This window comes from Gigantopelta aegis, chromosome 12 (assembly GCF_016097555.1).
Source record: "Gigantopelta aegis isolate Gae_Host chromosome 12, Gae_host_genome, whole genome shotgun sequence".
Classification (NCBI taxonomy): Eukaryota; Metazoa; Mollusca; class Gastropoda; order Neomphalida; family Peltospiridae; genus Gigantopelta; species Gigantopelta aegis.
This window is the reverse complement of record NC_054710.1, coordinates 21,678,332-21,706,160: the sequence shown is the minus strand read 5'-3', so window position 1 is coordinate 21,706,160 and position 27,829 is coordinate 21,678,332. Positions and strand designations below refer to the sequence as shown.

Below are 27,829 nucleotides of genomic sequence, written 5' to 3'. Positions count from 1 at the left end.
TGTACTCGAGTGGTGTCGTTAAACAAACTTTAATAACAGATCTCCATGTGAAAATCAATGTACTCGAGTGGTGTCGTTAAACAAACTTTAATAACAGATCTCCATGTGAAAATCAATCTACTCGAGTGGTGTCGTTAAACAAACTTTAATAACAGATCTCCATGTGAAAATCAATGTACTCGAGTGGTGTCGTTAAACAAACTTTAATAACAGATCTCCATGTTAAAATCAATGTACTCTAGTGGTGTCGTTAAACAAACTTTAATAACAGATCTCCATGTGAAAATCAATGTACTCTAGTGGTGTCGTTAAAACAAACTTTAATAACAGATCTCCATGTGAAAATCAATGTACTCTAGTGGTGTCGTTAAACAAACTTTAATAACAGATCTCCATGTGAAAATCAATGTACTCTAGTGGTGTCGTTAAAACAAACTTTAATAACAGATCTCCATGTGAAAATCAATCTACTCGAGTGGTGTCGTTAAACAAACTTTAATAACAGATCTCCATGTGAAAATCAATGTACTCGAGTGGTGTCGTTAAACAAACTTTAATAACAGATCTCCATGTTAAAATCAATGTACTCGAGTGGTGTCGTTAAACAAACTTTAATAACAGATCTCCATGTGAAAATCAATGTACTCTAGTGGTGTTGTTAAAACAAACTTTAATAACAGATCTCCATGTGAAAATCAATGTACTCTAGTGGTGTCGTTAAACAAACTTTAATAACAGATCTCCATGTTAAAATCAATGTACTCTAGTGGTGTCGTTAAACAAACTTTAATAACAGATCTCCATGTGAAAATCAATGTACTCTAGTGGTGTCGTTAAACAAACTTTAATAACAGATCTCCATGTGAAAATCAATGTACTCTAGTGGTGTCGTTAAACAAAAACAAACTCTTTTTTTTCCCACGTGAAAAGAACTGTGGGGATTGATTAAGTGCTCACTTAATTTAGTTTAGGGGAACTATTCTAAATAGTACCATATACTGAACCAGGGTTTTAGTTTAAAATTGGGAATTTTCAGCTTCATTTTCAAAAACCTATACTGTTCAGCTACATGTATGTTAGAATTTAAAAGATGTGTGCATACTATACCCTCGGGACCAAGTAAAATATCCAATATCCGTTTTAGACAGGTTAATTTCTGTACTGAATTTTAAAAAAGGATCATGCAAAATGTCCAGTTATGGGGGAAGACCGGTTTACAGAGGGTCCTGTTTCGAGAGGTTTTACTGTATCTATTTTGCATTATGAAATGTTAATGGGTGATTGTCAAGTGTTACATATAGTTTTTAAAATTTGTCTTTATTTAATTTTTAAAATGTGGAATCATTTAGATTCAGAATTTGTTTTACTCCACAATTGGGAATAAAAAACAACATAGCCTTTGGAGTATGGTAGGGAATGGTGCTGATAATCGGAGTCATACATGTAGGTGTTATATATAAAACCATGTGAGTATTAGTGGGGTCATATATTTGGCAGTCTCGTGACCATTTTTCAGGGACCTAAGTTTCAAAGTGGATGTTAAGTCTTTGGGACCAAATTTAGAAAACATTTAGCACCCACGTACCTCGCTAAAGTTCCGGCTATAATTAACTCCACCCGAGGGCCAAATCAATGATGGCCGTCTGCGACCATACTGGAAATCAAACCCCTGCAGTTACCCATGATGTGGACATTGCCGTCGAGTTTTTCATTCTCCACAGCATTTTTTTCACCGTAGAATATATCATAATTTGTTTTCAAGATGTATTTTTTTCATTATTTTTTCATTATTGTTAAACATAAAATATACTAAGTGAACTGAAAACAGATTACAAGTAAACAATAAAACAGTAACTGCATCGTTATTATTACAGGGAAAGGCAGCTTATTCATTGTTGAACCATGGCTTATATGGCAGGGTTTCTACCAGAGGGTAAAATGCGCCATACCCAAAAGATTTGCCGATTGTTTTTAAAGTTAACCATTTGACAAAATTAATTACTCTTATCAATACCCTAAACTTAACCCATTTTCTTTCTGGGGGAGGCAATACATACTCCATTGACTGTGGTTGCATTCAATTCTATAAGCGCCATATCCAAAAATTTCTTTCTGGCAGAAACAATGGCACCATATGGTGCAAGATGCTTGTTTTATTTTCAGTAAAATGTTCAACATACACATCTACAAGTCACTTGAAGTGTTATGGTCAGCCTGATGATGAGATGTAAATACACATGTACATATATAGAGATATATACATATTTGCCAATAGTTTAATACACTTTTCTCTGTCATTTATTTTGACAAAATATAAGTTTTTGGTGCCAAGTGTTAAATGTTAGGTCACTTTGGTAAACAAAACAATTAACAAACAGATTTACTTACTATCCAGATTTAGAAGAAAAAAAATTCTTTTGAAACATGTTAACGTTATAATTGCCGTGGAAAATGCTGTGGACACTTTTTCCCACAGCATTTGTTTTTGCCATGGTCATTTTCTTAATTGCAGGGGTTGTATCTCACTTAATAAGTTAGAAAATGAATAAGGTGTCTATATTCTCATTATTTAAACAACACAGGGCTAGCTCTGGGTAAGCAAAACCATTCGCCAAATTAGCTTTAAATATGCAAAATCCACCGTTATTTTTCAACAAAATATCAATTAGTATATGAAATTTGTTCGCCAAATCAAAATAAAATTTGCCAACTGTTCCTGAAATTCGCAACATGTTTGTCGTCATCATAATGCACGATAGAACCAGATTTTATCTAAAAAATAATTTTGTACTATGAAAAACTATATTATAAAATAAACTGAAAAACAACTGCCTCAAACATTAGCATATATGACCGCCAACACATTGGAAATAGAGAGCGGTATTCTAAACTTGAAAATGTAACTAAATTTCATCAGGGCTTCTAGATTATGGTAGCCCCACTCCCATAGCTAGTGATATTCATTGTTGGGCTTGTAAATAACTACTACTGCCATGCCCGATGGCTAGTGAAAAAAAAGTTGTTAAATGCAGCATTTAAGTCCATTTGGTAAATATGAATATCCTACCCCCAACCTTCAATCTTAGTGTTTTTAATATCTATACTATACCTGGGGTTAAAGTGGGCTAGCCTGTTTTATACCCCTACCCCTCATTTTTTATTACTAAACGCTCTAAAAGAAAAGCAACTATTGCTTTCATAAAATTAAAACTATCACAGATTAGTCATTTTAGAAGATATTCTCTACCCAGGGGTATATTCAGGGCTAGTTCAGTTTATACCCCTGGTATAGTTTGGTGTGGGTATATTTTGGGCTATTACACCTGTAAAGAGGTATATTCTGGGCTAGTCCAGTTCATACCCCAGGTATAGTTTGGAGGGGGGTATATTTTGGGCTATTACACCTGTAAAGAGGTATATTCTGGGCTAGTCCAGTTCATACCCCGGGTATAGTTTGGAGGGGGGTATATTTTGGGCTATTACACCTGTAAAGAGGTATATTCTGGGCTAGTCCAGTTCATACCCCAGGTATAGTTTGGAGGGGGGTATATTTTGGGCTATTACACCTGTAAAGAGGTATATTCTGGGCTAGTCCAGTTCATACCCCGGGTATAGTTTGGAGGGGGGTATATTTTGGGCTATTACACCTGTAAAGAGGTATATTCTGGGCTAGTCCAGTTTATACCCCTGGTATATATTTTTTTTTTTTTTTTGGGGGGGGGGGTATATTTTGGGCTATTACACCTGTAAAGAGGTATATTCTGGGCTAGTCCAGTTTATACCCCTGGTATAGTTTGGCGGGGGTATATTTTGGGCTATTACACCTGTAAAGAGGTATATTCTGGGCTAGTCCAGTTTATACCCCGGGTATAGTTTGGGCTACTACACCGGCTATAGTAGTGACTTTTTGGTTTGCACTAGAGTTGATTATCAGAGCTCTGTACTGTAATACATAATCCTAACAGAGGGCCTTAGCTTCTGAGGTGGCTATATAGTAATTGTTTTAAACAAAACATTTGTCAGATTGTTATAATATAAATATATTATAGTCAGAAACATCCTACAATATATGACTGCAGACTCAATATAGTCCCTTTAACTTAAGAACAAACAAGACACGTACAACTGAGTCATTGAACAAGACTGTGTGATGTTACTCTTCAACACAATCAACCTGTTCAACAGGATTTACATCTTCCTGCATGGCCCCTGTCTGGCTTGGTATGCAAGCTCTCTATATATACATTAATAACACAGCAGTCAGCCAGCTTTATCCTGTCACAATGCAGTTCTTTGCAAAATCCTACATTAACTCATAAAGCTGTATTGGGGACAGTTACCATATATATACATTCATGTACATGTATGTATAGCTCATGGATTCAGTTAATTTTATTTCCATATATATATGTTTTTTACTGTTAAGTGAGAGACCCTAGCTACTTTTAAAGACTACAGTTGACATATTTTTCACTATTATAGAGCTGCTTTTGGCAATGTACTTGAATTTCATTGTACATCTGAAATGTTTTTGGTTATCCTGGTTTATGTAAAACCCCGAAATTCATTTTTCATCTGATCATTTTTTTTTAAATCCATGTACATATATACCTCCGAGATATAATGGAAATCAAGCCAAGCTGTAATCTATTTTAGACATAATTTTCCCCATTTAAATATAACAGACTTTAGTTATCTCTATTTTTGTGCTGGGATATATCATTAAACATTCATTCACTCTGTTGTACATGTACATAAAACTTAATTATCCAGAAGTGTTACGTACTGGTTTGCAGATTAACCAAATTTTCCATTTTCTTGGGATGAAACTAGGGTCTGCGCCTTTAATAAGATTCAAGCATGCTACCACCCAGAGCAAGGTTTAACACTTTGCTATCAACAAAATTCCATAATGTTCAAGGCATTTCCATGACCTGCGTAAGTATTTTCATCAACACAATCTGACAAAACATTTTATCTAAATACATGTACGTACATAGATTTACATGTAACAAATTGTTCAGTTCAGCGAACATTTTGTTTTGCAAAATCTTGATTAGTGATATTAATTTCTAGTCAATTGAAAATTGATTAGCACCCATGGTTTTAAATGTTTTTAAATTGTGTAGTGATCTCGAATGTTACATGAACAATAATACATACATATTTTCAGTATGAGCTCTGTGTATGCATGTGTTGGGAGTGCAGGGAACATTTTGTTTTAAAAATCTTCATTAAAATGTTTCAAGATTGTGTATCAATCTCTGAAACGTGCGTAGCGAATCATGACACGATACTGAACAAAATATTCCCTGGAGTGTACAGGCTGTCACTTTAGTCTACATGTGTGCCCAAGTTACATGTAAACACAAGAACTATGAACATGCGTAATCCCAACCCCGCCCTATGTCAACATCGCAGCCTGATGAGCATCGTGATTATACACAGTACATCGTTAAGTGATGTCCAGGTAGACTGTACAGGTAAACCATACAGGTAATTTAAGTTACGTGTAACAGGTACAATGTGTACTGTTGACACTCATTACATTCAGAATGCATCCTCTCATTATCCTTGCAGCCCGGGGTTGTATAACCAGTCTCATGATTACTGATTATGTCATTCCATGTGGTGATATAACTTTCTTATATAGTCTTTTAAAGGCATACTGTCACAGATTTAAGGACCTTATTTCTCTAAAAATTGATAATAAATAAAAATTACATTAATTGTTGGAAACCAATTCTAGCTATCGCATCACCTCAACTGAACCATGATGGAGTGAAATCCAAGTCAACCCTTTCAGCAATTTTAGTAGCGGTCCTCTCTATTGTAGTGCTTCGGGGTCTTCCCGAACGTGGACGATTTCGAACAGAATTCGTTGCTTGGTACCGTTGCCACAGTCGGCCAACGACAATCTGACTGACACCAAGTCTCAGAGCAACATTTCTTTGCGTATTGCCATCCTGAAGCCAAGCAATAGCCCTTCCTCGATCTTCGATAGTCAGTTAACGTCGTACCATTGTCGAATTTGGAGTGTGCACCGTACACGAACGCAAGCTCCAATTATACGGAAATTCAGCATTGGGAACATGGAATACACATGCAAAGCGTGCAAATGAAGCGCTTTGTGAAAAAGCAAGTTATGGGAACTTAGCAGACCTTTCGCTTTCGCCCTAATTTACGTGCAAATGTAAGCATGTTTTCGCCATTAGAACTAGTCGACAGTGTCAATGACAGTGGATTTTAATTCATTTATGGGTTGCTTAGACCCACTTTCGTCAAAATGGAACAATACCATGCGTGACATTATGGTCTAGCTAATATAATTGACATTCAGAAAATAATGTCCAAAATATCGTCTGACCCTTAAATTCTTTTGAGTAGTATATTTGTAAGAAATAGATACAAACGAAGTGTGGGTAAGGTTTTTCTTATCCTAATAGAACCCAACTTCATTTGCACCAGACAGAACTGAAAAACAAATAAAAATTCCTTGGAATGCTTGCTTTTTCCCATTGCTTCTTGCTGTGTGTTTAAGAAAATAATTCCACCCAGCTTCTTGCTGTGTGTTTAAGAAAATAATTCCACCCAGCTTCTTGCTGTGTGTTTAAGAAAATAATTCCACCCAGCAGAGGACATCATGATCGTGATTTTACTCCGAAAATGGTAAAAATTCATTTCATTAGCCAATTCAATACACACCAAATTAACTGGCCAATTGTTGATATTGGTTTTGCATATATCCGACAGATGAACAACAAAATTGTGCATGCCAAATTATATGTCCTGCTGTCTCACAATTGTTTCCGTTCTACTCCATATAAATAAACCCAAAAAAATCTGGTTTAATTGTGCCCCCATCAGTCTATGCCCTCCCCCCCCCCCCCCCCCCCCCCCCCCGCCTCTTCCCACACACTAAGACCACTACACCCTTTTCTCTCTAACCACTAACAATTAACCCAGTACAGCATGCTTTAAGCTTAACTGGACATGCATTCAGCCCAATTCCCTGACTGCGAACATAGCCAGTACAATACACATGCCCAGGTTAGCCATTATAGATCTATGTATAATAACTGTTGTACATGACTGGGTAGGTTGGCAAGTAACAATCAAGCAATTAAAGATCAAGTGACAGCTTGGATATCCATAACAAACATATTTCTAGTTTGCTTCAAGGATCGATTATAAAACAATGAATTTAATCCACTGTCTTTCTATTGTTTGAATTTCAATTTGTTATAAAACCATTATTTACATGTACATGGTTCATACACTTTATCACAAACCAAATTCCATGACTTTCCACAACTGTTCCAAGACATTTTCCATGACCTTTTCAAGAATATTTTTTACAATCCACACTTAAATGTATGGGTCGTCTTTATCATAAATATGATTATCCCAATCCACTTCTCTGAAGATTTAGCAAACTGAAACACAGACTTCGAGGTGGTCACATTTTTCATTGTATTTTTATGTTTTGCTGATTACTTGTGACTTTTAAGAGCTGCCTCAGCAATATTTGAAACGTCGATATTTTTAAAACACAATTTGCAATGCGCTTCGCCAGGTGAACAACAGCGTTGGATCAATTTACTGTATGAATCATGCTGAATTTGAAATTTACTCTTTCCTGCCATGTAACAAAATATGTTTTATTACCATCACTTTAGAACTTTGGCTAGTACCGATTCTAACTTAGTCTTAAATGTTTTAACAGTAAACTCTGATATTGTTCCACCAGAAATGTCTCACCGACTTGAGCAAGTCATGTGCTTTCTGTTCCAACAGTGTTCAGTGTAACATGGAGCAAACAGGTGTGGATATATCGATGCCCGAAGTTTTGAGGGGGATTAGCAACTGTGTCGAAAATATTGAGTTTGAAAACGTGTCTCTTTCCATGGGTTTGTGCGTTGGATAATCGGTAGGTTGGGCGGACTCAACTTTTTCAGCCCAGAACTGGCCGTAATGCAAACAGATCGATGTATCTTGCATTCGGCATTCGCCGTGACTCGGTGTATCTCGGTGATGGTGCAAACATATTACCCAATCTGCACAGCATTTTAACAATCCATTGCATTATGGTATAAGAAATGGGTTCCCATAACTTGTTTTCATGGAATCTAAAAACAGCTTCCAATGGGTTCCCATCATCTCAGGGCACGGAACCCAGAAAGTGTTTCCCATGAAAGTTGAAATCCTATGGCTTGTAAAACTCAATGGATATAGAATAAATCAATGAATAAATGTACTTTATTAACAAACTAAAAATTAGGACGAACTGAAACATGGGGCGAAATGACTCGGTTAAAGGTACGAATCGACACTGCTCAAAACGACTCGGGTGAACTAGTAATAAGGGCGAATCAACCAGTTACCATGGAATCTACTACAAGTTATTTATTTCTGAGCCGCTTGTTTTCTAAATTACACACAATAGCATATTTTTGTTATTTTCAAAACACTTTTTTTTTTTACGTCAAACCAAACTGAAACAATTTACAAAAAAACAAAACAATTTTTTTTATAGGAGGATGGGACAGACTATATCACACACACACACACATACTTTCAAGATGTTACTATTGTTGTATTCTGTTTTCATTACTAGTCAATTTTTACAATTTAGCTAAATTTTCAGACTCTATGCCAATTCTGCACGCTACTCTTATTTTTCTTTTTTTGTTAATTTCTACACCCTACGCTAATTCCGCACCCTACTTTTAATTGATTTTAGAAAATTTTCCAGACCCCATGCTTATTCAGCCCCTATGTTTATAAATTAGCCACGCAAATAATAATAATAATAATAATAATGATGATATATGAATATATATAGAGTGATGACTCCTACACAGGTCCGTCTAGTATTTTATATACTTAGATATTGTGGAAAACACATTAACAGTAAAGAAAATAAATATATTTTGTATAATACCCAATGCGTTCATGTTGACACTGTATAAAAATGTGTGTATGGGTAAACAGAACGGCACCTACCTTCAAACCCCCCCTCCCCTCAAATCCCCCTTTTTTTAAATTCCCACTTTATGGATATACATGTAACAGCATAAAATCAATTCCTTTTTTTAACTTTTCCCAATTAGATAGACACTAAGAAAAATGCAACAAAACACCTGATAATATATATATATATATATATATATATATATATATATATATATATATATATACACAGTCAAACCTGTCCTAGCGGCCACCTGTACTCAGCGGTCACCTGCCTTAAGCGGCCACTTTTTTCCTCCCAAACGATTTATAATGTAAATGCACCTGTAATAAGCGGTCACCTGTCTAACGCGGCCAGCGGCCACCTAAATCGGATCCCAAATCGCTAAAATACCTGCATTAAGCAGCCACAGTAAAGTTTTACTCTTATATAAAAGGGATATTTTAACAACAGCGATAAGGTGCAGCAAATAACTGATCTTCACACCTTCAGGAATACTAGTACCCATTCAGTCCCGACATCTCCACTGTGTATCAATTAAGGAAGTATGAATCTGACATGCATCTAATTGCCTCTGGGCAGGCTACGCTTGACATTTGTAGATTCACTTACTATAACAATACATCGCATGAAGTCGGAATTAAATAATTAAATGGAAAAAGAAAACAAAATTGTGGAGAATGGTTAATTTAATATATTCTATTTGCATTATTTCTGAAGGAGACAACATGTCAAAAGTTGATTTATAGTCAACTATGAAGCACAAATCCGTTAATTAGCAGTACAGACAGTAAAACAAGAAACGACAACAAATGTTTTAAAGACTATATATGTGGCAATCTGTACTCAGCGGCCACCTGTCTTAATCGGCCACGTTTGTGTGGCCGCTTAAGACAGGTTTGACTGTGTATATATATATGTGTGTGTGTGTGTGTGTACTCTCTCTCTCTGTATGTGTGTGTGTGTGTGTGTGTCTCTCTCTCTCTCTCTCTCTCTCTCTCTCTCTCTCTCTCTCTCTCTCAAATATATATATCGATCGATGCCATAACCTGTCGATGCCATAACCTATGGAATCTGTCAGCTGTTTTGTTTATACTTTTTACGAGATAGTCTTTTAATCTGGCGTTATCAAAACCCTCGGGTACGAGTCGCAGAGACTTTGTCCAAGTTGTTGCACTGCTTTTTAAAGGGACATTCCCGAGTTTGCTGCAATTTTTAAGATGTTATCGACTAACAGAGACTTTTTAACGATTGTAAAATTTTACATATCAAATATATTTTTCTGCATAAAATATCAGTGGCTGTATATTAAATGTGTTTCTGATCGTTCTAATATTTGTACTATGTTAAATTTCATCTTATTTCCTAAAATATAGTTTTTTCTTATGTACGAAGTTATTTGAAGACAAAATCCAGTCTGGGCTTCTTACAAATATTAAGACGATCAGAAACACATTGAATATACAGACACTGGTATTCTAAACAAGAAAATATATTTAATATGTAAATTTAATCGTAGAAATATTTTATTAGTCGGAAACATCTTACAATGCAGCAAACTCAGGAATGTCCCTTTAATTTGAACCATTCCGCTGTAAATTTCAGCGGACCGTTTTCTACGGCCATTATACCATCTAATTCGAAATATGTACATGTTAGTTGCCAAAGTTTAAAAGTCTCCTACGAAGCTACTCAAGTCACCCATAACAACCTGTCTGTCATGCCCCCCAATTTGTAAATAGACAAATAGTTTCAGTCTATTTTGTCAAGGGACGTTACTCTTCGCGCGCATGCACAATAGGAATGCGAAATACCTCTATTGCAAATTTTAAAAACAATTGGTGAATTTTATTTTAATTGGGCAAAATAATTTCAAATATTAATTGATAATTTGTTACAAAATAACTGGGTTTCTGTAAGTTTCATAGATATTTTGTTACAAAATAACTGGGTTTCTGTAAGTTTAATAGATAATTTGGCGAAATAATTTCAGGTATTAATTGATATTTTGTTACAAAATAACTGGGTTTCTGTAAGTTTAATAGATATTTTGTTACAAAATAACTGGGTTTCTGTAAGTTTAATAGATAATTTGGCAAAATAATTTCAGGTATTAATAGATAATTTGTTACAAAATAACTCGGTTTCTGTAAGTTTAATAGATAATTTGGCGAAATAATTTCAGGTATTAATTGATATTTTGTTACAAAATAACTGGGTTTCTGTAAGTTTCATAGATATTTTGTTACAAAATAACTGGGTTTCTGTAAGTTTCATAGATATTTTGTTACAAAATAACTGGGTTTCTGTAAGTTTAATAGATAATTTGGCGAAATAATTTCAGGTATTAATTGATAATTTGTTACAAAATAACTGGGTTTCTGTAAGTTTAATAGATAATTTGTTACAAAATAACTGGGTTTCTGTAAGTTTCATAGATATTTTGTTACAAAATAACTGGGTTTCTGTAAGTTTAATAGATAATTTGGCGAAATAATTTCAGGTATTAATTGATATTTTGTTACAAAATAACTGGTTTCTGTAAGTTTAATAGATATTTTGTTACAAAATAACTGGGTTTCTGTAAGTTTAATAGATATTTTGTTACAAAATAACTGGGTTTCTGTAAGTTTAATAGATAATTTGGCAAAATAATTTCAGGTATTAATAGATAATTTGTTACAAAATAACTGGGTTTCTGTAAGTTTAATAGATAATTTGGCGAAATAATTTCAGGTATTAATTGATATTTTGTTACAAAATAACTGGGTTTCTGTAAGTTTCATAGATATTTTGTTACAAACTAACTGGGTTTCTGTAAGTTTAATAGATAATTTGGCGAAATAATTCCAGGTATTAATTGATATTTTGTTACAAAATAACTGGGTTTCTGTAAGTTTCATAGATATTTTGTTACAAAATAACTGGGTTTCTGTAAGTTTAATAGATAATTTGGCGAAATAATTTCAGGTATTAATTGATAATTTGTTACAAAATAACTGGGTTTCTGTAAGTTTAATAGATAATTTGTTACAAAATAACTGGGTTTCTGTAAGTTTAATAGATAATTTGTTACAAAATAACTGGGTTTCTGTAAGTTTAATAGATAATTTGGCAAAATAATTTCAGGTATTAATAGATAATTTGTTACAAAATAACTGGGTTTCTGTAAGTTTAATAGATAATTTGGCGAAATAATTTCAGGTATTAATTGATATTTTGTTACAAAATAACTGGGTTTCTGTAAGTTTCATAGATATTTTGTTACAAAATAACTGGGTTTCTGTAAGTTTAATATATATTTTGTTACAAAATAACTGGGTTTCTGTAAGTTTAATAGATAATTTGGTGAAATAATTTCAAGTATTAATAGATATTTTGTTACAAACTAACTGGGTTTCTGTAAGTTTAATAGATAATTTGGCGAAATAATTTCAGGTATTAATTGATATTTTGTTACAAAATAACTGGGTTTCTGTAAGTTTAATAGATATTTTGTTACAAAATAACTGGGTTTCTGTAAGTTTCATAGATATTTTGTTACAAAATAACTGGGTTTCTGTAAGTTTAATAGATAATTTAGCGAAATAATTTCAGGTATTAATTGATATTTTGTTACAAAATAACTGGGTTTCTGTAAGTTTAATAGATATTTTGTTACAAAATAACTGGGTTTCTGTAAGTTTAATAGATAATTTGGCGAAATAATTTCAGGTATTAATTGATAATTTGTTACAAAATAACTGGGTTTCTGTAAGTTTAATAGATAATTTGTTACAAAATAACTGGGTTTCTGTAAGTTTAATAGATATTTTGTAACAAAATAACTGGGTTTCTGTAAGTTTAATAGATAATTTTGTGATAAAATAACTGGGTTTCTGTAAGTTTAATAGATAATTTTGTGATAAAATAACTGGGTTTCTGTAAGTTTAATAGATAATTTGGCAAAATAATTTCAGGTATTAATAGATAATTTGTTACAAAATAACTCGGTTTCTGTAAGTTTAATAGATAATTTGGCGAAATAATTTCAGGTATTAATTGATATTTTGTTACAAAATAACTGGGTTTCTGTAAGTTTCATAGATATTTTGTTACAAAATAACTGGGTTTCTGTAAGTTTCATAGATATTTTGTTACAAAATAACTGGGTTTCTGTAAGTTTAATAGATAATTTGGCGAAATAATTTCAGGTATTAATTGATAATTTGTTACAAAATAACTGGGTTTCTGTAAGTTTAATAGATAATTTGTTACAAAATAACTGGGTTTCTGTAAGTTTCATAGATATTTTGTTACAAAATAACTGGGTTTCTGTAAGTTTAATAGATAATTTGGCGAAATAATTTCAGGTATTAATTGATATTTTGTTACAAAATAACTGGTTTCTGTAAGTTTAATAGATATTTTGTTACAAATAACTGGGTTTCTGTAAGTTTAATAGATATTTTGTTACAAAATAACTGGGTTTCTGTAAGTTTAATAGATAATTTGGCAAAATAATTTCAGGTATTAATAGATAATTTGTTACAAAATAACTGGGTTTCTGTAAGTTTAATAGATAATTTGGCGAAATAATTTCAGGTATTAATTGATATTTTGTTACAAAATAACTGGGTTTCTGTAAGTTTCATAGATATTTTGTTACAAACTAACTGGGTTTCTGTAAGTTTAATAGATAATTTGGCGAAATAATTTCAGGTATTAATTGATATTTTGTTACAAAATAACTGGGTTTCTGTAAGTTTCATAGATATTTTGTTACAAAATAACTGGGTTTCTGTAAGTTTAATAGATAATTTGGCGAAATAATTTCAGGTATTAATTGATAATTTGTTACAAAATAACTGGGTTTCTGTAAGTTTAATAGATAATTTGTTACAAAATAACTGGGTTTCTGTAAGTTTAATAGATAATTTGGCAAAATAATTTCAGGTATTAATAGATAATTTGTTACAAAATAACTGGGTTTCTGTAAGTTTAATAGATAATTTGGCGAAATAATTTCAGGTATTAATTGATATTTTGTTACAAAATAACTGGGTTTCTGTAAGTTTCATAGATATTTTGTTACAAAATAACTGGGTTTCTGTAAGTTTAATATATATTTTGTTACAAAATAACTGGGTTTCTGTAAGTTTAATAGATAATTTGGTGAAATAATTTCAAGTATTAATAGATATTTTGTTACAAACTAACTGGGTTTCTGTAAGTTTAATAGATAATTTGGCGAAATAATTTCAGGTATTAATTGATATTTTGTTACAAAATAACTGGGTTTCTGTAAGTTTAATAGATATTTTGTTACAAAATAACTGGGTTTCTGTAAGTTTCATAGATATTTTGTTACAAAATAACTGGGTTTCTGTAAGTTTAATAGATAATTTAGCGAAATAATTTCAGGTATTAATTGATATTTTGTTACAAAATAACTGGGTTTCTGTAAGTTTAATAGATATTTTGTTACAAAATAACTGGGTTTCTGTAAGTTTAATAGATAATTTGGCGAAATAATTTCAGGTATTAATTGATAATTTGTTACAAAATAACTGGGTTTCTGTAAGTTTAATAGATAATTTGTTACAAAATAACTGGGTTTCTGTAAGTTTAATAGATATTTTGTAACAAAATAACTGGGTTTCTGTAAGTTTAATAGATAATTTTGTGATAAAATAACTGGGTTTCTGTAAGTTTAATAGATAATTTGGCAAAATAATTTCAGGTATTAATAGATAATTTGTTACAAAATAACTCGGTTTCTGTAAGTTTAATAGATAATTTGGCGAAATAATTTCAGGTATTAATTGATATTTTGTTACAAAATAACTGGGTTTCTGTAAGTTTCATAGATATTTTGTTACAAAATAACTGGGTTTCTGTAAGTTTAATAGATAATTTGGCGAAATAATTTCAGGTATTAATTGATAATTTGTTACAAAATAACTGGGTTTCTGTAAGTTTAATAGATAATTTGTTACAAAATAACTGGGTTTCTGTAAGTTTAATAGATAATTTGTTACAAAATAACTGGGTTTCTGTAAGTTTAATAGATAATTTGGCAAAATAATTTCAGGTATTAATAGATAATTTGTTACAAAATAACTGGGTTTCTGTAAGTTTAATAGATAATTTGGCGAAATAATTTCAGGTATTAATTGATATTTTGTTACAAAATAACTGGGTTTCTGTAAGTTTCATAGATATTTTGTTACAAAATAACTGGGTTTCTGTAAGTTTAATATATATTTTGTTACAAAATAACTGGGTTTCTGTAAGTTTAATAGATAATTTGGTGAAATAATTTCAAGTATTAATAGATATTTTGTTACAAACTAACTGGGTTTCTGTAAGTTTAATAGATAATTTGGCGAAATAATTTCAGGTATTAATTGATATTTTGTTACAAAATAACTGGGTTTCTGTAAGTTTAATAGATATTTTGTTACAAAATAACTGGGTTTCTGTAAGTTTCATAGATATTTTGTTACAAAATAACTGGGTTTCTGTAAGTTTAATAGATAATTTAGCGAAATAATTTCAGGTATTAATTGATATTTTGTTACAAAATAACTGGGTTTCTGTAAGTTTAATAGATATTTTGTTACAAAATAACTGGGTTTCTGTAAGTTTAATAGATAATTTGGCGAAATAATTTCAGGTATTAATTGATAATTTGTTACAAAATAACTGGGTTTCTGTAAGTTTAATAGATAATTTGTTACAAAATAACTGGGTTTCTGTAAGTTTAATAGATATTTTGTAACAAAATAACTGGGTTTCTGTAAGTTTAATAGATAATTTTGTGATAAAATAACTGGGTTTCTGTAAGTTTAATAGATATTTTGCTACAAAATAACTGGGTTTCTGTAAGTTTAATAGATAATTTGTTACAAAATAACTGGGTTTCTGTAAGTTTAATAGATAATTTGGCGAAATAATTAAAGGTATTAATTGATAATTTGTTACAAAATAACTGGGTTTCTGTAAGTTTAATAGATAATTTGTTACAAAATAACTGGGTTTCTGTAAGTTTAATAGATCATTTTGTGATAAATTAACTGGGTTTCTCTAAGTTTAATAGATAATTTTGTTATAAAATAACTGGGTTTCTGTAAGTTTAATACATAATTTGTTACAAAATAACTGGGTTTCTGTAAGTTTAGTAGATAATTTGTTACAAAATAACTGGGTTTCTGTAAGTTTAATAGATAATTTTGTTATAAAATAACTGGGTTTCTCTAAGTTTAATAGATAATTTTGTTATAAAATAACTGGGTTTCTCTAAGTTTAATAGATATTTTGTTACAAAATAACTGGGTTTCTCTAAGTTTAATAGATATTTTGTTACAAAATAACTGGGTTTCTCTAAGTTTAATAGATAATTTGTTACAAAATAACTGGGTTTCTCTAAGTTTAATAGATAATTTTGTTACAAAATAACTGGGTTTCTGTAAGTTTAATAGATAATTTGTTCAAAATGTTCTGCTGACCCAGTGCGAACCCTGCCATGCATGTCCAGTTTAGAGAAGCTTCACTGATATATATATATATATATATATTACACAAACACGCACAATATATGGTTATTATAAACAAGGCTCCTAAATTTGTTATATGGGGCCTAAATGGCTAAAAAAAATAGATGTAGGTGCCATCTAGCTTCTAGATAGCAAAGTTAACATATAGAGATCGAGCTGGTAGTCTGAATGCATGGACATGTATAGGAAGTGTTGTTCTTTCTGTCCAAAAATGGTTACATTACCCTATAGATATATATAGTTATTTAAGACTTGTGGCTCCATGTTTCAATAGTTTCTCAACCGAAATAGTGCAACAAATGGACACACAAACCAAAATGTATAACCTACTGTACTCGCTAAATCCTGTTCCATCAAGAATTGCACCGGTGGTAAGAAAACGTCATTTTAAAAGCATTATCGAAAACCGTACTATGGCGTTATCAACGTAATGGCAACAATACAAAATTGACTTTTCCCCGCGAAAACAGTCACGTGACCTGAAAGCGGCTATTCAGAAGTGACCGGTCATTACTCAATCGGCAGTGCTAGCAGACTTGTTTGGTTGTATGCATTCCATCGTGCACCTGTTGCTGTTTAGGCATGCATTTGCATTGCATTCAGTAAGATTCCAGGGCACAAATTAACAGTAATAATAAGTTTCATTGTGCATAACACTTATTCTTACCTTTTTTCGCATTTTAAAGGAAATTTGTTTTAAGTGTACTTCCTTAACAAGAAGACTGGCCTCAGTGGCGTCATGGTTAGGCCATCGGTCAACAGGCTGGTAGGTACTGGGTTCAGATCTCAGTCGAGGCATGGGATTTTTAATCCAAATACCGACTCCAAACCTTGAGTGAGTGCTCCGCAAGGCTCAATGGGTAGGTGTAAACCACTTACACCGACCAGTGATCCATAACTGGTTCAACAAAGGCCATGGTTTGTGCTATCCAGCCTGTGGGAAGCGCAAATAAAAGATCCCTTGCTGCTAATTGGAAAGAGTAGCCCATGTAGTGGCGACAGCGGGTTTCCTCTCAAAATCTGTGTGGTCCTTAACCATATGTCTGACGCCATATAACCGTAAATAAAATGTGTTGAGTGCATCGTTAAATAAAACATTTCTTTCTTTCTTTTTTCCTTAACAAGAAGTTGTTGTCGTGTCAACGATCGAACATGCACAGACATTACAAAATACCAGGAAGTAAAATAATACGGTTTTCGATAATTGGCGATAATTCTAGGTCTAAAAAATGGGACTGCTTTTTGCAAGCCACTATTTCAAGCCCTGCAAATGCTGATGATTAATACAGTGTTCTCGATGGGTGGAAATTAAAGGAGGGCGGCCGCTCGGCACCACACCCTTCAAAAAAAAAAAAAAAAACGAAAAGCAAAGCGAAAAAAAAAAAAAAAGGGGGGGGGGGGGGGGGGGGGGGGGGGGAGTAGTTTGGTTACCATATTGGTGTGTGTTGGTAGACTTTGAGAAAAGACATACTCCTTATTTTGCCTACAAAAAAGTGCAAAAAGGATTATAAAAAGACTCTTTTAATTGAACCGAAGATGATATCGGTCTGACATTCACGGGCAGTTCCAGTTTTACTGGACTGATCAAAGTTTTAATATTATTATTTTTAATAAAGATTTCAAGATATACGAAAACAATAAAGATGTTTGTAAAGTGATCTCCTAATGTCAGATACATTTTTGTTATTTCCATCTTCATCGAATGAATTGATCGCTGTGATAAAATATTTCGTATTGTTTTTGTAAAGGCGGTGTATATATATTATTTGGCACTCAAGATAATTGATTTTAATGATAAACACTACCACTTCCGTTGTTTTTATAAGCGTTCATATCCCCCCCAAAATGAAAAGTTTACAATATTTTATAAAGAACTGCTGAATAAACAGAATAACAGAAAGTAAAAACCATCAGTTACAACCAATTATATCTGCAACTGAGGACAAAATATCAAATGAAAGTTAGTGGAAACAAAGGACAGAATGACCATTCTGACCACGTGACAAATTTGGTGCCAAATAAGAGGGGTTTTTTCAATCGGAGATTGTCGAATCCGTAAAAAAATAAAAGGTTTTCATTGCCTACATAAAATATAACTTTTATTGTGTGTATTAAACATACAAATCATAGTCACTTCATACCCAAGTCATATCGTACCATCCATTTCGTACCATGCTACCTGGTCATTTTGTACCCTAGTCATTTCGTACCTTGGTCATTTCATACCATTGCAAAAAGTCATTTCGTACCCAAGTCATTTCATACCATTGTGAAAAGTCATTTCGTACCCCAGTCATTTTATTCCAGTATATAGAAAACGAATTGACTATAGCATAAAAGCAGTGGGTTTTGTTTTAAAATTTTATTTTGACAGTTTGAAAACCAGAACACGTTATTGTGCAACATATCGTTATTGATACCCATAATACCTGTCAACCGTTATTTCCATTTTACCTGACAAGAGCCGTATATTGTATTTACTACTAACTGCCAACTTCGATTTTGTGTGAAATGGCTCCAGATAATTAAACAAAAACAACAAAACAATATAATGGACCAACAAAATATTATTTATTTATTAGGTCTTCTTTTCAAACTTGCGTATTTGTATCTTATTTGTTTAAGAAATAAACAATAACAGCCATTAAAACATTAACTACCTTACTGATTGCCAAATTAGCCAATTGCTAATGTTTATATAAAGTGGCAATAATTTTTGCTGATAAAATATCCCACAAATTTGTAATTTAATGTTATTTTGTAAAAGACATTACCGGGGTGATTGTTATAAATTGTTATACCATGGTATGATATGCTTTCAGTTATGGTACGAAATAACCAAGGTACGAAATGACTTTTTGCAATGGTACAAAATGACCATGGTACGAAATGACTTTTTGCAATGGTACGAAATGACCAAGGTACGAAACGACCAAATTAGGTACAAAATGACGATGGTACGAAGTGACTAGCAACCAAACATACAAATGGATACAGATATTGGACAAAATAGAGGCTGTTAAAAATACTGTTAAATTATAATTAATTATGGTAACTGTCGTAAAAGGAGGGCGGCAAAATGGAATAGCGGGTCGGGCAGCCCCGCTTAAATGGAGCAGCGAGTAAACTGTAATATATCAATGTGCTCTAGTGGTGTCACTAAACAGAACAAATTTTAACTTTATAAGTAACATACAAACCTGGCAGTGCTCGTTCAATGTAGAAGTCATTTGTGAAAAACCAATCACAGTTGTCGAGATTGCCTTTTAATATATTCCTATCCGATGAAACACATCGCAGCCACAGTCCACAGTCACAAGTTAGACAACCACAAAGTTGAAGGTCGTTTGTTCCACGAAATGCCAACCAGTTGGGTGTTGCAAACGCAACAATGGTTGCAACAGTGGTAAAAAGAACACAAATTATGGCAACAATCACAACACACGACGCCATCTGTATCTCAAATGGAAATGAGGTATCAAAATATTTAAATTATGCAAAATAGATGGGTCGAAATTTTCTGAAGCGCACTTTTAACTTGATGTCAACACGGTTTGTCCCGTTTTCTGAAACGGACTATAGTCGCAAAAATATTATCTTACACAATTTCACTACAATAAAATTCTTAGCATTTACTTTTAGTTTATGCACACGTTGCAGTCATATACTTTGGGAATCACATCCCCTATACAAACACTTGAAACAGGCATATAAAACAAACAACGAAGTGCTGTTAAGACTAAAGCAACTGCACTGTGACTGGGGTCAGTGTTGACGTTATGATTTTAGTATCAGCAACACACAAACTATTTTGACTTCCTGATTCAGGTCAAAACGTTTAAGTTAAATCCTTCCGCCTTTTGTGCGAGTTATTATCAACAATTTCACAATGTGTCTCCGCTGTACTGTCTGTGGTGATGTACTCAAAGTAGAATTGTGTTTGTGAAAACTGTGACAAAATGCTCCCCGCCCTTGTTTCGTCACATGGGAAAACTATAACTCCCAAGCCGCAAGAGTTACACCTACACCTACGCGCCAAATATTTTTATAACCTGTTCGTTTCCGGATCAGCTGCTGTATCGCTAATCAAATACATTTATGTGCTTTTCAAATAATATGTGAGGAGGGCAGGATAGTTCTTGTTTTAGACCAAAAAATACTTTATCAAATTGGCAATTTAAATTTAACTTGATAAAATGTGTAGCTCTTGTTCAGAAAGTAATTAACTAATCGAAATTGGCTAAAACTCGATAGCCTGACAATGTCACAATGGGTCCGTAAAGCTACACATCCTGTCAGTACATTTATGTTAATGGGAAATACTTACATATATACAAATATATGTAGTAGCGTTGGTATAAAGTGCCTGGTGGGAATTTCCCTATTAGCTCAGTTGGTAGAGTGCTGGATTTTAGTGGCGTACGTATGTAAGCTCCGCCGTGCCTGTATATATATACGGCGGAGCTTACATACGTACGCAGACATGCCACACCAAACACATACAATAAGTCAGTCAGTTATGTCACTTCAGGGTTTCTGCCAGAGGGTAAAATGGGTATGGCGTCATACCCAATTTTTTTTTTTTTTAAGTTAACATTTTTACAAAATTAATGACTCTTATCATTATTGTATTATTTTCTTAAGCCTAACCCTAAATGTAACCCATTTTCTTTGTGGAGGAGGCCCCTCATAGCCCCTGTTGACTGTGGTTGCATTCAATAACATAGCGCCATATCCCAAAAATTATTTCTGGCAGAAACACTGACTATATATATATATATATATATATATATATCAAAGATGGGGCGATTTGACAAAAGTAATCATTTACGATTACTTTAGGATGTCACAATTACAAGATAATTGAAAGTAATCGATTACGATTGCGAATACATTGTCTAGCAATCATGATTACAATCATGATTACATTTTCACAAATCTACACAAATAATGAAATGATGTTACCACCATGAAGTTATGCACTTTATTTTACAACCATACCGATTTCATTCACTGAAAGACATAATGGATAATTTCGAATTATTTATTACATTATTTCAAACTTTTATAAACGTATGTATACTGCAGGGAGGGGATCAGTTTCCAAAACCAGATTTATTATTCTTAAATTTGGATTATTGACGAAAAGGTATCCATAACCATAGGTATAATTATTGTATCAATGCATAACATATATATTTTATTATATTATTGAAATAAGCTATAATTAGTAATTGCAAACTGTCTGATCACTGTTACTTGTTTGGTTTTTTATTGTTTGTAGAACGTATACCATTTAATACCATCCACAAATTTAATTTTTGAATTTTTTTTTTTAAATCTATAAATGAAGAAATAAAGAACGAAAGAAAAGAACAAACAAGTAAATAAATAATTAAATTGATATCTGCATACATATACATGTGCACAAGTTGCTCATTGCATTTAATTGTTGACACTCTAAAAATGACTATTATTAATGAATCGATTTGCAGTCATGTTTGCTTTGTGCCATATTATAAGGATCCAATTGTATCGGTGAAAATTACAAGTACCTTGGTCTGGGTGTGTTTATTTTGATATCATTAGAAGCAAAGCATTTCGTAAAACATCTATTAAAATCAGCTTTCGGGAATTGTTATCAGACGTATTAATATTTTAAGCTATTTTAAAGGAAAATAAACCAAGGTTTATCGTGATAGACTACTTTCAACTGGGTGTTTTCTTAATTAGTTACGTTATTTGTGGTTGTGTCTGCGACAGGGTGAGGATAACTGCCCATGGAATCAAGCTTGATACGACTGGCTGGCTGCCTGTCTGCAGTCGTAACCACTAACAAAAGAAAAGAAAGTTTGCCACGGTACCATTGGTGGACTTTCACACCTGTGACATAACGAAATATTGTCAAGCGTTTCTTAGTTGAATTCAGATGAGAGTAGTAGACAATGGGAGATCAGTTCTACTGACTGACCAGTACTGCTTCTAACTATAGGCACTGCTACTGGATGCTAAACACATCTAAGTTTAGTAAATAATTATGAGTAATCATAAATGTAATCGCTTATTACAATTGCATTAGCAATGTAATCGATTACGATTGCGATTACATGACATTCTCAAACAATGTAATCGATTACGATTGCGATTACACGAAAACATGTAATCGATTACGATTACTGATTATGATTACCCCATCTCCGATATATATATATATATAAGAGAGAGAGAGAGAGAGAGAGAGAGAGAGAGAGAGAGAGAGAGAGAGAGAGAGAGAGATAGGCACGGCGGAGCAGGGGGGTTGGGGGCTCTCCCCCCAATAATTCTGAATGAAAAATATTATTGGTAGTAAAAATTTTATGAGGGAGCATACCCCCCCCCCCCCCCCCCCCAAACACTCCTAGAAACTTTGCTTTGCGCCCTCGATCTCAGTCAGCCCCCTCAATATATTGTGAGAAATTAAATCGTAGACACTGAGAGTCGTCAATTACTGAGCGTCTACTGAATATTCATGAGCAAACGGTTGATCGACATCGATATTTTACGACATCGAGTAATGTCCTGGGGCCAATTACACAAAACATCGCAAGTTTACATATGCGACTAGCATTTATACCGGGCATGTATTTACAAGTGTTTGGAATCTATTCCACGAAGAAAATTACATCATTACGGAAGATGGAGCATTTTAAGGACAAAATGAAATGAAATGTGTGTACTTCTAACTATATAAGTAGATTTACGTTTACGTGCAAAACTAGGCTTACAATGTTTAGTGAAGTTGGGCCCTGGTGTATATTATATTAAAAAATATTCCAAATGTAGATGTTAATGTGAGTGGTTAATGAATCGTGTAACTGGATGTTACTGGGCAATGGGTAGCCCGAGTACTCGGACTGTAAGAGTGCTAGACGAACATTTGGACATAATGTCCATCTAGCTCTCTTACAGTCAGAGTACTCGGGCTAGGCAATGGGCAACTAGTTTTACGTGCTCGTGTACTACTGGGGTTTCGAACACGCCTCTCACGAGTAAAGTCTCTGCTATGACCAGGGGTCTGACTCGGGACAGGAGGTTTGAATGTTACGTAGCGTATATCAGTGTCGTCGGTTGTTGTTTTGGTACTCTCTTTTTCTGTGGGCTAATCCCGCCGATATTTTGATAAATGCTACAACAGTGGTTACGGTTATCTAAACGTGACAAAATTGCAATATAGGCTACTTCTGTACAACTTAATTTCAGAAACAAATAAACAAACAACAACTGCAGAATATATAATTTAAAATAATTACTGTATAAATGTGTACAGGTCAAACCGATAAGAAAAATGCTATCCACTAATTTTAATTATAATCATTTATAATAACAATTGTCCTTGTGTAAATCAGTGTACATTCCTCTGAATATACTTTAACTTGATAAATGTGCGAACAGAATCGCTGTTTAACATTTATAAGCATATTTGTTTCAAATACGTATAAATGAAAACTATCTGTTCAGGGATCTACTACTACTTAATGATGATATCTAATTCCGTCATACGAAGATTGTATTTTCTTTACAAAAATGGCATTTCGTAGGCCTACATGGACTTCGTTACATGTGACATACTGTAATAAATACAGATATGGTGATAAAAAAAAAGAGTAGTGTGGTATGTGGACCTCTGAATATCTACCGAAGTGTACGCTTGTTTGCCTCCAGTTCTGGTCCCTTGTACGGCGAATTCTGCCAATTCACCAAATTGCTTACCGCCGGTTACATTACAGGGCTATGAGATATGGAGGAAAACAAACGTCGAATGTGTGAAATGCAATACAGTGGGGTATGCTATGGTATCCATGTTCAGGGTTGCAATAATTAGGATGCATAATGCTATTTTACTTTATTCCTTGGTCTGATTATCATCTAGTCTGGGTCGAGTCCAATGAGTTTTGGACTCGTGGAGGCCCTACTGCTGACCCAGACGTACTTTGTATATGGTCCTCAATAATGTCTACATCATACACCATTTGAAACCAGGAAACGCATGTGCTTATCGGTCAACATTTTAAAGATGTGTTCCCATCAGCGTCTCAAAACGTTTCAGAACCGTTTTGGAAACGTTTCTAACGATTTTCAATGTTTGGTTGTTCCCATTACAGTGCTCTTATAACGTTCCAACCATAGCCGATGAATAATAAATTAATGTGTTCTAGTGGTGTCGTTAAACAAAAACAAACTTTAATTTGAAAAAGTATAAGGGACATAACTCTAGTAAATTGTTCAATATTAAAGCATACGAGTGCTCATTCGTCTGGCAAAAATCCGATTTACGTTTCCAGTGTACCAAATCAATTTCTAGGCAATACACCAATCTACCTGCAAGAAATCGGGGTGGGGGGTGGGGGGGGGAGGTGTCACACATCATTTAAGAGATTAATTGCTTTTAAAAGTAACCTTTACTTTTCATAGGCGTCGGAAGATGGCAGCAACGGGGGGGGGGGGGGGGGCATTTATTAAATGCGAGTTCATATTGTGCCCCCTGCAAAACCTCACCACCACCGTTTCCAACGCCTAGTTTTGCTGAAAATCGCAGTTCCATTTTGGGGGGTACCTTGCACTGGTTTCAATCTCTGGTGTATACTGTATAACAACTGTACAACAGCAAAAAAACCAACCCCAAAACACGGTGAGACATAATTTTGATTAGTATATAAAGCAAAAAACAATGACGCAAGAAAGCATCAGCTGCTTGAAAGTATATTTATTTCCTTCATAAATAAAATGCACAGCGAAAACTCAACAGTAGTATATCAAGTGATATATACCGAACACAATATATTTAGTCACGACTTCACAACAATGATGTTATTGATTAATATAAATAAATTAACAAACTGCTATTTATATATTCCGATTTTGTGTATTGCCCTGTGTCCGTTATCAGTGTTTCTGCCAGAAATAAAGTTTTGGGTGTGGCTCTATGGAATTGAATGCAACCAGGGGTATGTATATATATATATATATATATATATATATATATATATATATATATATATATATATATATACACACACACACAAGGTATGGCAAAAACGAAACGAGACTATGTCAATAAATCATTTATTTTTTAAAAACTGAAGAAATCAAAGATTATCTCCTTCAAAATAATCCCCATGCTTTTCTTCCATGCAGCAAAATATTTTTGGAAATCCTCTTCTGGGATGCCCTGTAACTGTTCTGTCGTACGTCTCTTTATGGCTTCCACATTGTCAAAATGGGTTCCTTTCATGAAACATTTCAGTTTTGGGAACAGAAAAATAGGGTGGGTGTTTCATTGTTGTGATTTGCTTCTTTGCCAAAAACTGTTTCACCGATAGCGCCGAATGAGAAGGAGCATTGTTGTGATGAAGAATCCACTTTTTGGACCAGAGATTTGGTCTTTTTCGACGAACCTTTCCCCTTAAACGTCCTAGAACATCTCTGTAAAAGTGCTGGTTGACCGTTTGCCCTGGTGGAAGATATTCATGGTACACAATACCTTTAATGTAAAAAAACACAATTAACTTTGGAACGAGACATTCTTGCTTTTTTCGGTCGAGGACATGTTATCGTTGTCCACTGGAGGCTTTGTCGTTTAGTTTCCGGGTCATACTGGAACACCCATGATCCATGACATCCCCTGTGCTACCACTGTCTAGAAGGTTTGCCTCTTGTCCAATTCGCTCAAGAAGATCAGTGCAAATGTCCACTCTTTTCTGTTTTTGTTCATCCGTCAGAAGTTTTGGCACCATCTTTGCACACACCTTTCTCATGGACAAATCTTCCGAATCAGTTCTTTGTTCATGCTAAGCATTGTTAAACGGCGATCACTACGAACTAGCTTTTGAACTTTTTTAATGTTTTCATCAGTTTTGGTGGTTTTTGGTCGACCTGATTTTTGGTCATCGTGCACATCTTCTCGACCATCCAAAAATATTTTATGCCACTGAATTACCCGAGCTCGAGACATTGTCTGATCACCATAAACATTTTTTAACATACTGTATGTTTCAGTTGCAGTTTTGTTAGATTTAGCTAAACATTTAATGTTAATGCGCTGTTCCAAATTTCTTTCACTCATTTTCTGAAAACGGCGATGACACACGTCTTATCAAAATGAACGTAACACAATTAATATTTATCCGAAACAAGCACTTGAGCACTTCTTGGAACCAGGAAAGACCGTAATAAAAAGCATAAAAGCAGTTTGATCATATAGTGGGTAGTGCCCAAGCTAAACGATTAGTCTCATTTCTATTTTGCCACACCTCGTATATATATATATATATATATATATATATATATATATATATATATATATATATATAACCATACACGCACGCGCACGCACACACAGACACGCACGCACGCACACACACTTACACACACACAGACACACACACACAGACACACACGTGTGTTTGTGTCAAAGGCTGTGGTATGTGCTGTCATGACTGTGGGGAAATACATACACACACGCGTTTGTGTCAAAGGCTGTGGTATGTGCTGTCATGTCTGTGGGGAAATGCAATAATGGAATTTTTTTTAGTGTGTTTCCTCTGAAGACTGTTTGAATTACGAAACATTTCACTAAAATAGCCGATGATTAATTAATCAACAGTGATCTAGTGGTGTCGTTAAACAAAACACACTTTGACATTTGTTACACACAGCTTGCAAGCTTTCACCAGTTGACCCAGTCTGTAAACTATTTAAAAATTAAACTAGTAAAAAATTAAATAAATGAGGCAGCCTAGAAAATTCAGGTATAATATATACTACTGAAGGTTTGCTAGGGATATACCAAACGTATTACCCATATGGTTAAAATATTTTGGTACATATCAAAGTGAAATTAGAACGCCAGATGGGACGTAACACTTCGACGTCACACGATGACGTCATCGATTGACGCACTACAACCTTACAGGAACGTCAACAATACAGTTGCTCGATATAAATTAAGATCGATTATGAGTAATAAATAGGATATTAAACTCGCTACCATTTCGTATCATGTTTATATCCCTCGTGAAATAATTTTCAGTATCATTCGCTAAAGACTGTGACAAATGAAAATTATTTCAATCGGGACATAAACATGATACGAAACGGAAGCTCGTTTGATATCCTATAAATATGTCATGATAAAAAAAAGAAAAAAGTACAAATTTGAGCACCAGGTGACCAATGAAATTATTTAGTTAGGATGTTCCACACATCACCACAGTAAGACATGACTACAATCAGATATGCTAACAACCGAGCACAATTAAATGCATTTACTTTACTTGGC

At 33.6% G+C, this 27,829-nt stretch overlaps 1 protein-coding gene across 1 annotated transcript in view; it reads right to left on the bottom strand.

Annotated features, from left to right (window-relative positions):
• LOC121386955 overlaps nt 1-20,485 on the bottom strand; it is a 29,428-nt gene extending 8,943 nt beyond the window's left edge. The window contains exon 1 of the mRNA XM_041518011.1: nt 19,713-20,485. Within this exon, the coding sequence (XP_041373945.1) occupies nt 19,713-19,965 (253 nt within the window). The 5' untranslated portion in view covers nt 19,966-20,485. The remainder of the gene's footprint in view (nt 1-19,712) is intronic.
• Nucleotides 20,486-27,829: the final 7,344 nt, after the last annotated feature.